The sequence below is a fragment of the Erythrolamprus reginae genome, chromosome 7 (assembly GCF_031021105.1).
Source record: "Erythrolamprus reginae isolate rEryReg1 chromosome 7, rEryReg1.hap1, whole genome shotgun sequence".
Classification (NCBI taxonomy): Eukaryota; Metazoa; Chordata; class Lepidosauria; order Squamata; family Dipsadidae; genus Erythrolamprus; species Erythrolamprus reginae.
In genome coordinates, this window is record NC_091956.1 from 86,365,352 (window position 1) to 86,378,554 (window position 13,203).

At 46.8% G+C, this 13,203-nt stretch overlaps 1 protein-coding gene across 9 annotated transcripts in view; it reads left to right on the plus strand.

The window, feature by feature from the left end:
* WDFY3 (WD repeat and FYVE domain containing 3) overlaps positions 1-13,203 on the plus strand; it is a 145,197-nt gene that overhangs the window by 52,978 nt on the left and 79,016 nt on the right. For 8 of the 9 annotated variants that reach the window (XM_070758084.1, XM_070758085.1, XM_070758086.1 and 5 more), the window contains exons 11-14: positions 373-566; positions 1,669-2,126; positions 5,063-5,146; positions 8,103-8,283. In XM_070758084.1, coding sequence (XP_070614185.1) covers positions 373-566; positions 1,669-2,126; positions 5,063-5,146; positions 8,103-8,283 — 917 coding nt within the window. The remainder of the gene's footprint in view (positions 1-372; positions 567-1,668; positions 2,127-5,062; positions 5,147-8,102; positions 8,284-13,203) is intronic. The other variant, XM_070758090.1, reaches the window with a different exon arrangement.

Here is a 13,203-nt window from a genome sequence, read left to right on the forward strand (position 1 = left end):
TCTTTGAGCTAAGTACGATCTTGTCATGCCAACCAGCCCATACTTAGCTAATTTACTAATGAAAATGTGATGGTGAACGTAATCAAATATTAAAGTTACCCAATCAGAAAAATGTGATAACATTCATTGAACAAGATTGTTTTTCCTATAGAGCCATAAGTGGAAAATAACTGATTAACAAAATACATGGGGTTTTGGGGTAGTTTTGCCACAATCTCTTCCAAGTTCACGATCCGCTGTTTCTGATTCGGAATCCTTGCTGGCATTTTTGAGTTGGCAGCCTTTATAGATCATAGTCCAGTTGTTGGTGTCTCTGGATTTCGTTAGTGGCATTTTTGCAACTATTCATTTTCACTTGTTCACATGCTGTAGGCATCTTCAGGGAGTTTGGTGGAGCCAGGTGTGTACATAACATCGTAAAATACCCCCAGTGCAGGCAGCAAGCACTGATGATCATCCAGCAGCTGGTGTTGTCACCAAGTGGCGATGATGACATGGGGACTCTCCTAGGTTTGATGCACTCCGCGCCTCCCACAGAACTGCAGCTGAAGACGGATATATTACGAGTACGTGCGCCATTCTTATCCCCCCCCTCCACTATTTCACTAGTTCAGCATTCTGTCACCATAATCAAATGTGATTGTTCTAAAAATTAGTTGTTGAGCTTTAAAATCTGCTATTCCAATATGTTGTAATGTCAAATCTGTGTTAGCAAAAACTTCAGAAGAGAAGGAGTTAGGGGTCATGATTTCTGAAAGTCTCAAAATGGGCGAACAGAGCAATCAGGCGGTAGGGAAAGCAAGTAGGATGCTTGGCTGCATAGCTAGAGGTATAACAAGCAGGAAGAGGGAGATTGTGATCCCCTTATATAGAGCGCTGGTGAGACCCCATTTGGAATAATACTGTGTTCAGTTCTGGAGACCTCACCTACAAAAAGATATTGACAAAATTGAACGGGTCCAAAGACGGGCTACAAGAATGGTGGAAGGTCTTAAGCATAAAACGTATCAGGAAAGAGAAGGGAAAGGGGGGACACAATCAAAATATTTAAAGATGTGAAAGGGTTAAATGAGATTCAGGAGGGAAGTGTTTTTAATAGGAAAGTGAACACAAGACCAAGGGGACACAATCTGAGGTTAGTTGGGGGAAAGATCAGAAGTAACATGAGAAAATATTATTTCACAGAAAGAGTAGTAGATGCTTGGAACAAACTTCCAGCAGACGTGGTAGATAAATCCACAGTCACTGAATGTAAACCTGCCTGGGATAAACATATATCCATTGTAAGATAAAATACAGGAAATAGTATAAGGGCAGATTAGATGGACCATGAGGTCTTTTTCTGCCGTCAGTCTTCTATGTTTCTATCATTTGGTCATTACCACTTCCCTATAATTCCAAATTACAAAACGTTATGATCCTGGAAAGTTCCTTTATCTAATTTTAAGTTAATAATTCATCCAATTCATATAATGATACTTGATTATTTCATTTTTAAAAAAAAATCCTAAAGTTGTCTAGTTGGACTGACCTCCGCGGGCCGGTCACAGACAGCGGGTGGGCCGCATCCGTCAGGCTGGCCGCCTCTTGCCCAGGTCTGCTCGAACCAATGCCCCAGAGACCCCGTGCTGCCTTATTCATACTGCCATGTTTTCAACATCCGTGCAGGCCTTGCTCTCGGTCCTAAAGGAGAGCCATCGGACAAGGACCGTTTTCCGGAAAGTGGGTGGATTCGTGTACATCACCTCGTTGTTGGTTGCCATGGAAAGGTCCCTATGTTCTCCACCCAAAAACGGCTGGGAGAAAGTGAACCAGAATCAAGTCTTTGAGCTGCTACACACGGTGCTGTGCACCTTGACCGCAGCCATGCGCTACGAGCCGGCCAACTCCCACTTCTTCAGAACGGAGATCCAGTATGAGAAGCTGGCCGATGCCGTCAGGCTACTTGGCTGCTTCTCCGACTCCAGGAAGCTGAGTCCCGTGAACGTCTTCCCCTCCAACACCCAGCCATTTCAAAAACTATTGGAAGATGACCTCATCTGCATGGACACGGTCACGCCCACTCTGAAGCACTGCAGCAAACTCTTCATTTACCTCTACAAAGTAGCCACAGATTCCTTTGACAGGTATGTTGTAGACTTGCAAGAGGGCTCTGGATATTTGGGTGTGTGTCTCATTTCATGTCTGTGATGCTTCCCTATGCACGGGCCTCCGGAGCGAACCCCAACTCAGAAATCACTTGTTTTATGGTAAAATCCCACTCTTTATTCGAACTCAAGCATACATTATTGTTGTTGTTGTTGTTGTTGTTGTTGTTATTATTATTATTATTATTATTATTATTATTATTATTATTATTATTAGAGTTGTATGCCGCCCCTCTCCGGAGACTCGGAGCGGCTCACAACAAAAACAACAATGTGACAAATCCAATATATTAAAAGACATTTAAAAAACCCATTATTAAAACCATGCAACACAGTCATAACATACATAAACAATATAAGCCCAGGGGTATTTTAATTTCCCCATGTCTGATGACAGGGTCTTCAATAGCTTCCGAAAGGCAAGGAGGGTGGGGGCCGTTCTGATCTCTGGGGGAAGTTGATTCCAGAGGGCCGGGGCCGCCACAGAGAAGGCTCTTCCCCTGGGGCCCACCAGACGACATTGTTTAGTTGACAGGACCCAGAAAAGGCCAACTCTGTGGGACCTCATCGGTCGCTGGGATTCGTGCGTCAGAAGGCAGCTCCGAAGGTATATGATGAAATAGAGGGTTTGAAAGAGCACAGAGCTGGCTGTAATCTGTGTCTGGGAAGAATGCCAGAAACTCAGTCTTATCTGCATTCCTGAGATAATAAAGTCCATTCATTACTCAAACATATGCTTTTATGCTCACCAAAGGTTTTCCCCAGCACAGCGTCCAGTAAGGATTTGTCTTTTTGAAGCAGAAATCATGGTTTTAAAGCTTCATTCAAGCACACCCCCAGTTTCATGTCTCTTCCAAAGAACAGCACTGAGTCTCCACGCCCCATTTCCCACAATCCCATTCCTGTATACTACCTGGAAGTGACATCATACCTCCAAGAGGCTCAGGCTGTAAGCTGATATATTTTACTCTGCAGCTCCTCTCGCCTTGAAGCATTCTTCTATAGTGAGGGTCAGTCCACTGAGTTTCCCCTCTCATGTCTTCCTCCCTCTCTGACTGGGACCACTCCCCCATTGTCACATCAGCCCCCCTCTAGTGGTTCCTTGGGTTCACTCAAGTCAAGGAGCATTCACAACAGTTTCCCCACAGGCATTCAAGTGTGTAGGTATCTCACAGGCATGAATTGAAGGCCAGTAGACATGTCCCAGGAATATATGTTGCAAGATCCACTCTGGGTTCAGAGATTTAATCTTCCGAGCTTTCAGATTCGTGCTGGAGCCCATCCTCAAGTTACTTCTCTCTAGCAGAACGGAGTTCAACTATTCCAGTAGAGCAGGGGGTCAGCAGCCTTAAACACTCAGAGCAGAGGTCTTCAAACTTGGCAACTTTAAGACTTGTGGACTTCAATTGGCTGGAGAATTCTGGGAGTTGAAGTCCACAAGTCTTAAAGCTGCCAAGTTTGAAGACCTCTGACTCAGAGCCACCTGGACCTGTTTCCCACAGGAAATGTAACCCCGGGAGTCACAAAAGCAGTGATGTGCTCCTATGCGTCAGGTACGCAGAACTGAGGTTGAATGTGTATAATTTTAGAAGAGCTCTGTTTGTGTGTGTGTACATACACATACAGTTTATATGGGAGATAATGGGACATAAAGAAAGTGATTGGGCTTCTTCAAAATAATAGTTGTGGAGCAGCAGATAGTTTTGCTGAAATAATATCTCTGTGTTTGGAAGCTTAGAAGGACCTTTGTTATTGTATAGAAACATCATTTATTCATAACGTTGGATTTGCCCCCCCCAAAAATGTACCCTCTTTTAAGCCTGTTTATTTGGAATAAAGCAAACAAACAGTGCTTAAGCCCTGGTTTAAAAGAGGGTTTGTTTGTTTGTTTGTTTTATTATGTGTTTTTATTTTGTTTTGTTTTTTTAAGAAATCAAAACTCAACATTTAAAAGCAGGGCCAAATTCGTACTTTAAATAATACATGAGTTTTAAAGGTTTTTGGAATTAGAATAATGCTTGTTGGAACATGTATTCTTTTTACAGTATTTCAGAGCATTTGATTTCTGGAAATACTGATATTCCTTACAATAGAAATCAATACATTTAAGTATATGTTATTGTACTGTAGACTATATTGTCTACACTTTTCCCCCTCATTGTTTCCTCTTGATGGGAAAAACTGAACTTCAGTAGCAGCATTTTGAGTCTTGATACTATTTGTGCAGCTTGTATTGTGATACATTAACAAAAAGACTCAGACATAAGGGAGTATTTAATGTCTAGTCATAACAATATTTAAGCATATGTGTAACTAAGTTATGTTTCACTGACATTGGTTTATTTTTTTAAATGTCATACTATATATTTAAAGTATTTTCAGATTTCTGAATAGTTGGTATATTCTCTAAGGATGAAATTGAAGGAATCTGGACTAAAATTGCTGCCTCAGTATTTCTCTCTCCCGACCTCTTATTGTTTCCTCTTATTCACATCGTTCTGCTTGGAAACTTCAATCCTACTGTATTATACAGACTGCTGTATGGGGCCTAATGATGAAACTGTAATCATTCCTGCTTATTTTACATGCAGTAAAAAGGGATCCCCTATTACCTTTTTCTAAATCAAACGATCCATGATGTCACAATGAGAAGAAACCGTTGTTAACAGCCCAGTCTAGCAATTGCTCCTTCGTGCATGAACCATTGTTACAGTAAACGTGGACTCTGCTCCTCCTCCTGTGTGTCTGCGAAAGCTTCCTCCGGTTCCCTTCTGTTTCCTTCATCCGTTGTGTGTTGTGTTGTCTTTCCGAGCTCCTCCTGAAAAGTCCAAACTGTGAACACTAACAAAAGCTTCCAGCCTTGTGGTCTCTCTTCTAACTTCTCTCTGTCCCGTCTGTGTCTGTTTTGTCTGTAGTCGTGCTGAGCAGATTCCTCCCTGCCTGACCAGCGAGTCTTCTCTCCCTTCTCCTTGGGGGACACCAGCTTTGTCCAGGAAAAGGTACCGATCCTCTTTAAACAAGACGTCTTAAAGGGTCTTCACCTTCCCCAAACCGAGACCGTGTCATTCTGTGTCCTTCAATCGTTGTTGTTGCTGTTGTGGTTTTCTTAAAAAAAATCTCTGGGGTCAGGCTCTCTCTCTTCTTGAGTCGGTAAAACAGAAGTGTCCAGCTTGGTTTCATTGAGGGCCACACTAGGGTCTTGTTGGACCTCAGAGGGAGGGCTCAGCGACGGTGGCCGGCTCAAGAATCCTCCGTCTGAGTATTGCATGGGCAGTTCTGTGTTAGCAAAAACTTCAGAAGAGAAGGATTTAGGGGTCGTGATTTCTGACAGTCTCAAAATGGGTGAGCAGTGCAGTCAGGCGGTAGGGAAAGCGAGTAGGATGCTTGGCTGCATAGCTAGAGGTAGAACAAGCAGGCAGAGGGAGATTGTGATCCCGCTGTATAGAGCGCTGGTGAGACCATATTTGGAATAATACTGTGTCCAGTTCTGGAGACCTTACCTACAAAAAGATATTGACAAAATTGAACGGGTCCAAAGACGGGCTACAAGAATGGTGGAAGGTCTTAAGCATAAAACGTATCAGGAAAGACTTCATGAACTCAATCTGTAGAGTCTGGAGGACAGAAGGAAAAGGGGGGACATGATCAAAACATTTAAATATGGTAAAGGGTTAAATAAAGTTCAGGAGGGAAGTGTTTTTAATAGGAAAGTGAACACAAGAACAAGGGGACACAATCTGAAGTTAGTTGGGGGAAAGATCAAAAGCAACGTGAGAAAATATTATTTTACCGAAAGAGTAGTAGATGCTTGGAAGAAACTTCCAGCAGACGTGGTTGGTTAATCCACAGTAACTGAATTGAACTATGCCTGGGATAAACATATATCCATTGTAAGATAAAATACAGGGAATAGTATAAGGGCAGACTAGATGGACCAGGAGGCCTTTTTCTGCCGTCAGTCTTCTGTGTTTCTTCCATAAGATGCCTCAGTCTTCCTTTGGTGTGTTCTATTCATCCAGAATATTGAACAGCCCACAGACCGACTTGCTTCCTCTTCTGTCCAGTTGTTACTGGCCATTTATGGAAATTTTCCACTCTGAGTCCACTTTGGATTGAGCGGCATATAAATACAATAAATAAATAATTTTTTCTTCGCTAATTATCTTTGAACTCTGGCCTTTAAGAGCCCTGGTGGTGCAGTGCAGGGGTGGGTTCTGATTCTCTTTGCTGCCGGTTCGCTCCGGGATGCGCCTCAATGTCGTGCATGCATGCGCAGTCCTTAAAAGAAGCTTCTGCGCATGAGCAAAAAGTAAAAAACAAGATGGCACTGCCACAGGGGCCACCAAAAGAACCAGTTTGGGGGTGTGGAAGGCCTAGGTCATTGCTGATTCTAGTGACCCAGGCCACCAAGTTACTATAGAACCAGTCTGAATAGGGAGGAACCACCTTTGGTACTACAGGCAACTTCTGCTGATTGCACCAGTTCAGCAGTTCGAGTCTCATCGACTCAAGGTTGATTCAGCCTTCCATCCTTTCAATGTTGGTAAAATGATGCTGACTCTGTAAAAACTGCTTAGAGACGGTTGGAAAGCAATGTGAAGCGATCTGTAAGTCTAAGTACTATTTCCTTCCTTCCTTCCTTCCTTCCTTCCTTCCTTCAATCATTCGTTCATTCCTCCCTCCCTCCCTTCCTTCCTTTCTTCCTTCCTCAACCATAGTTTTGCTAGGATGAAGGTTTTGTGATCTGGTTTGGTTTTACTAGGCAAACTGCAATTTCTAGCTTCCCCCAATATTTCATATAACCTGGTGCTGTTGCTGATAGAGGCAAAATGGAAAGGAGGACTGTCCTGCAAACATCTATGGTGATGAGGCAAAGTGCCCGGGCAGAGGTCAGAATCTGGTTGAGGTTAATAGGATGCTATCAAATTGGGCTCGGTCGTTAACGGCTGTACGGGCAAGTGGTTATTTACAGAGCCAATGTATTTTGTTTTTGGTGGGGGGCGGGGGCTGCTAATTATGGGAACAAAAATGACTTCATCCCCCCCCTCTCAACATAACTAAGTTAGGTCAGTAGTGGGCAGATGCTTTGTTTTTAAAATGGAGATATACACTACCTTTTATAGCTACAATTCTGTTTCCCCATGTTTTCACTTAAAATTGGTAGGGATTGTTTTTATTTTTCAGTGTGCCCGTTATAGGCTTTTATGTTGCTGAGCCTGAAGGAAAATGGGATAGGACTGGGGTGTGTGTGTTCATTCATTTGCACAAGATCCTGGGACAGCTGCCATCTGGATTAGATCCTATAGAGCTACCTGTACAGTAATGTCATCTAGTATAATATGATCTTATCTTTCTAGAGGTGTGAAAGTGACCGAACTCTTCGTGTTTTAGGTAGTCCTTGACTTATGACCACAGTCAAGAGCAGAATTTTCATTACTAAGCAAGGTAGTTGTTAAGTGAGTTTTTGTCCCATTTTACGACCCCCCCCCCCTTTTTTTTTTTGACACAGTTCATTCAATCATCTGATAGTTAAGTCAGTCGGGCTTCCCCTGTTGACTTTGTTGAAATCCAGCCGGGAAAGTTACAAATGGGGGTCACATGAGTCTGGGACCGTGTATTCCAGGGGGGTCGAACTCAAGGCCCGTGGGCCAGATGTGGCCTGGGGGGCCGTTTCGGAAAATGTAAAGGGCTGGCCCGTGTTGCTTCGGCCCGATCTACCCAATACGAAGCAGAAACTTGTGGCTGCGTCACACAGGCCTGTTGCGATGCTTGTAAAAATAAGAGAAAGTGCCAGTTAGTGAGGAAAGGGGGAAAGTAAAGTAGTTGTAATGTTACGTCCAATTATTGCATATTAATAATTGAAGCGTAGGATTATTTGAACCTGAAATTGTTCAGTGCTTAATGCGACTCTTTGGAGAAGCCCCTAATACCGTCGTCTTTCCTTCCCACCTTCAGACACGCGTATCACTCCGTGTCAGCAGCATCTTCAGTGTTTCCTTCCAAAAATGCCACCGACGCAAAGTTGCACAAAGGAACGGTACTACTGCAGAATCTGGACGCCGTGATCATCCACCCTGGAGCTATGCTGGCTATGCTGGACCTTGTGGTCTCTGTGGGGTCAACTACGCAGCCAGAGGTGAGGGTCTTATATGGCTTCTTTGTGGACCATTCCAATAAGTTTTATAAACCAGGGCTTCTTCACCTGGATCGCTTTCACATGTGTGGACTCCCAACTCCCAGAATTGATTGATTGATTGATTGGTTGATTGATTGATTGGTTGATTGATTGATTGGATTTGTATGCCACCCCTCTCCGTAGACTCGGGCAGCTAACAACAGTAACAAAAAACAGCATGTAAATCCAATACTAAAACAACTAAAAACCCTTATTGTAAAACCAAACATCCATACGTACAAACGTACCATACATGAATTGTAAGGCCTAGGGGGAAAGAATGTCTCAGTTCCCCCATGCCTGACGGCAGAGGTGGGTTTTAAGGAGCTTACGAAAGGCCAGGAGGGTGGGGGCAATTCTAATCTCACAACTATGAACCTAGTACTGCCAACCTGTCTTCCATTGAGGACCTGTATACTGCACAAGTCAAAAAGAGGGCTGTGAAAATATTTCCTGGACATCCTGGACATAAATTATTTGGATTCCTACCCTCAAGACCATGCTATAGCCCAGTGTTTCCCAACCTGGGCAACTTGAAGATATCTGGACTTCAACTCCCAGAATTCCCCAGTCCAAATACCTTCAAATTGCCAAGGTTGGGAAACACTGGTATAGAGCACCACATAGCAAGACAACTAGACACAAGAACATTTTTTTCCAAAACACCTTCACTCTGCTAAACAAATAATCCCCTCAACACTGTCAAACTATTTACCAAGTCTGCACTACCATTACTACTAATTTTTCTCATTTCCTATCACCCATTCTCCACTGCAGCTGGAAGGAGAGTCCAACATGGGTAGTTAACCAATCTTATTGGTAGAGACTGAGTTAATTATTTACATATTAATTGGGTACCGCCCCCTTGTATCCCCCATGAGCTCAGTTTTAAAAACTCAGTCTAAGAGTAGAGACTTACTGAGTTTGATCTGAGCTAATTAAAGCTAATAATTTATTTAAAAAATTCGTAAAAATAGTAAAAAAATATTTAAAAATGTTGTGAACCTGTTTAATGTTCTGCTTTGTTTTTCAGACACAGCTAGCAGCAGTGGAACAGTCAACAAGGGGTACCTGCCCTCCGTGGGCAGCACCCCCAACGATTCTCCTCAGGGGTTTTGTATTCCCCCCGAGGGAACACCCCGTAGAGGAGCACCCAGCCTGGGAGTCCCTGGCCTCCGAGGCCACACTAGGGCTGCCGGCCGAAGGTGGGGGGGTCCGCCCCCCCCACTGGGAGGCTTGGAATCGCTCTCCGGGATCGGCGCGGCGAGCCGAAAGAGCGATCAGCTGTTCGGCGGCTGGAAAGGAGCCGCCGCCGAAGCCGCCGCCGCCGGAGGAGAGAAAAAGCCGCCGATAACGCCGCAGGCGCTGCCGAGACAACGGCGCGACCGCTGAGACCACCAGGCGTTTTCCTGGACAGCGGAGGCGAGAGCCAGGGCGACCAGCCTGGCGGGGATCGCCATTGAGGCGGGCGCAGAGCGGCGAGCCCAGAAAGAGCGCGAAGCGCACGGGCGCCGCCATCTTGGCCATCCCGGCGCGAAAGCCGGAGATTTGGGCGGAAAAAGGCGCGAGAGTGGGTTATGAGCCCCAGGGCGCATGCGCAAGAGGCCAAAGTGCCGAGACGCCATTTTTAAGGTGACTTGCACGGGCGTGGAGCCAAAAAGTTTACCGGTCTGCAATATTAGACTTGGATTACCTCCAACTGTGAGTAAAATGGAAGAGAAGGCAGGAACTGACAAAAGCAGTTCCCCAGCCGCTAAGGATAAGGGCAAAGGGAAGGCAAAAGACAAGACAAAAGCCTCCCAATCTTCTAGCTCCTCATTGAAGGAAGCAGAAAAACGTATTAAGGCCCTTGAAAAGAAACTAGAAGCGGCCCTGCAGCCATCTCCTTCGGGACTGCCCCTTACACAGCGGCAGCAAATGACCCCTGAACAACTGACCTCCCAATCTCCCCTGGGGACCACTGGGGCCATGCTAACAGGGGACTGGTCGCCTGACAGACAATTTGTACCTATACCTCAGGCCATGCCATCACCTGGCACCTCTTGGAACAGACCGGGGTCTGCAGGGCACTCGGTCAGAAGCCTACAGGGACCTTCAGCTACGTTTACCCCTACGGCTGCAGGCTTAAGGGGTCCCTCTGGCCCTTGGCAACAGATGACACCTGACCTTCAGGAGCTCATTGCCAATGTATACTCACAGGGCATTGCTACGGGGGCACAACAAGGTGCGAAGCCCCCACAACAGGCTCCAGAAAGAAATACATGGACAGTACCGCCCCCTTCTGGCGTGGGGTCGCTGATGGAGGAACCACAGTTTGAGGAGAGTGACAGAGAATATGATTGGTCAGAGGACGAGACAATGCCGGAGCCGCCACCATCGGTGGGACTGTTTAAGCCCGCATTATTCAGGACCTTGCTCTGTAAGGCCAAGCAGGTGATGAACCTCGCAGCAGCGCCTAAGGCAACTGATCCTACTGACACAACAAAAACTTCTGAGGCACTCCTCAAGGAAGATCAGCCTGAGACTGAACACTTTCCGGCCTCTCACATATTTGTAGAAGGAGTTAAGCGGCCTTGGCAGCACCCTGCGGCTGCACAAGGGCCTTCAAACATCGAACGGAAGTTTTACACCTTTGACGAGGAGGTCGAAAAACTCCTGGAGTTCCCGCCGATTGACCAGCCAGTGGTGACTCTGGTGTCCAGCGCGCTGGTGCCTTCCGAAACCGGCGACTGCCTGAAACCCGAAGATAGGAAGGCTGAGATATTGCTGAGGAAGGCGCATCAGGTGTCTGGCTGGGGGTTCAGAGCAGCTGCCGCAGCATCATTCATCAATAGAGCATCCATCATGTGGCTGCAGGAAATGCAGGCCAGACTAGGACCTGAGGACGGACGACTCCGGCAGGACCTGAGCAAGCTGCGAGCGGCAGCGGAGTTCTCAGCAGACGCCACCCTCCATGCGGCGAAGTTCTCGGCTCGAAGCATGGCAACCACCATGTCGTCACGACGGCTTCTCTGGCTGCGGAATTGGCCAGCAGACTTAAAATCAAAGTGGAGGCTGGCCTCGAGCCCTTTCCAGGGTTCCATGCTCTTTGGGGAGAGTCTGGAGAAGGTCCTCATTGAGGACAGGGACAAAAAGAAAGTGCTCCCCAGGGCTAATAGGAGACAAGACCGCAGGTTCACCCCATACACGAGGCGCCAGAACCCTCGCTGGGAAGCCAATACAGGTGCAGGACAGACCCAAAGATCCTTTGGTCAGGGTCAATACAACCAATACAATCAACCATCCTTTCGGTCCGATCGGGGATCTTTTCAGGACAGACCCCGAGGTTACCAACAATCGAGACGGCCATTTCGAGGAGGTAACCAGAGAGGCTTTCGTCGCTCCAAGTGACTCAGCCGGGATGCCAATAGGAGGGAAACTTCAGCATTACAGTCTCTCCTGGCATCACACATCATCCGACAAATGGGCCTTAGCCACTGTTTCACAGGGACTTCGACTGGAATTTGTCCAGTCTCCACCATCACGATTCCTTCATTGCCCCGCGATACGGGACTCACAAAAGAGACTACAACTCCGAGAGGAGATAAAGCATTTATTGGACATTCATGCTATAGAGCCGGTGCCCCGACAGGAAGAGGGCAAGGGGTTCTATTCAGTGATCTTTATAGTACCCAAGGCCTCAGGAGGCTGCCGGCTCATACTAAACTTGAAGCAACTGAACGTTTTCATAAAGTACAGGAGGTTTCGAATGCACTCCTTACAAACAATTATAGCATCCATACGCTCCCACGATCTGTTAACATCAATAGATCTCAAGGAAGCGTACCTCCATGTGCCCATACATCCAGGTCATCGACGGTTCCTCCGCTTCTGCACCGAAGGGGAACATTTTCAGTACAGGGCCATGCCATTCGGCCTCTCCTCGGCCCCCGCGAACCTTCACAAAACTGTTGGACATTTTGACGGCAGACCTGCGCCAGAAATCTGTTCGGCTGATGGCTTACCTGGACGACATAATCGTTTTGTCCAGGTCCCCATTGGGAGCCAGGAGGGACTTAGACAGGACAGTGCAATCACTGGTATCTCACGGTTTCACAATCAATATGGAGAAAAGCCACCTGTCTCCCACCACCAGATTACTCCACCTTGGAGCAGTCATAGATACCATATCAAACACGGTATCTCTCTCTCCGGAGAGACAACGCACAATACGACAACTAATCTCCAGCATCCGACACGACAGGAGAGTTTCTCTGGCGTTATTATCCAAAATCCTGGGGACCTTGGTGTCAGCCATCGGCATCGTTCCCTGGGCAAGACACCACATCAGGGACCTACAGTGGTTCTTGCTCCCAGCACAGAGGGCCCGGAGGAGCCACTGCAACAGGAAGGTCCGGGTTCCCAGGACAATCAGGGAGTCCTTGGAATGGTGGACGTCACCAGCCTTAAGCAAGGGTTCCACCTTCCGATTCCAAAGCCCAGTAACCCTCACGACGGACGCCAGCCTGTTTGGATGGGGCGCACACATTGGACACCATATGGCTCAAGGCCTCTGGTCGGACAGGGACTTGGAGCCGGTCAACATCAATTTCCTCGAATTGAAGGCAGTGTTTTTGGCCCTTCAAGCGTTCACCCCACTAGTGCGGGACAGACACGTGCGGGTCCTGACAGACAATGTTGCGACCAGGGCCCACCTGAATCATCAGGGGGGCACGAAGTCACAACGCCTCATGGCAGAGGCCAACCGTCTATTCAATTGGGCCGAGACCAACTTGGCATCCTTGTCGGCCGAGCATATCGCTGGCATCAGCAACACTCAAGCGGACTGGCTGAGCAGGGCCATTCTAGATCCCTCAGAGTGGAGATTGGATCCCGACATCT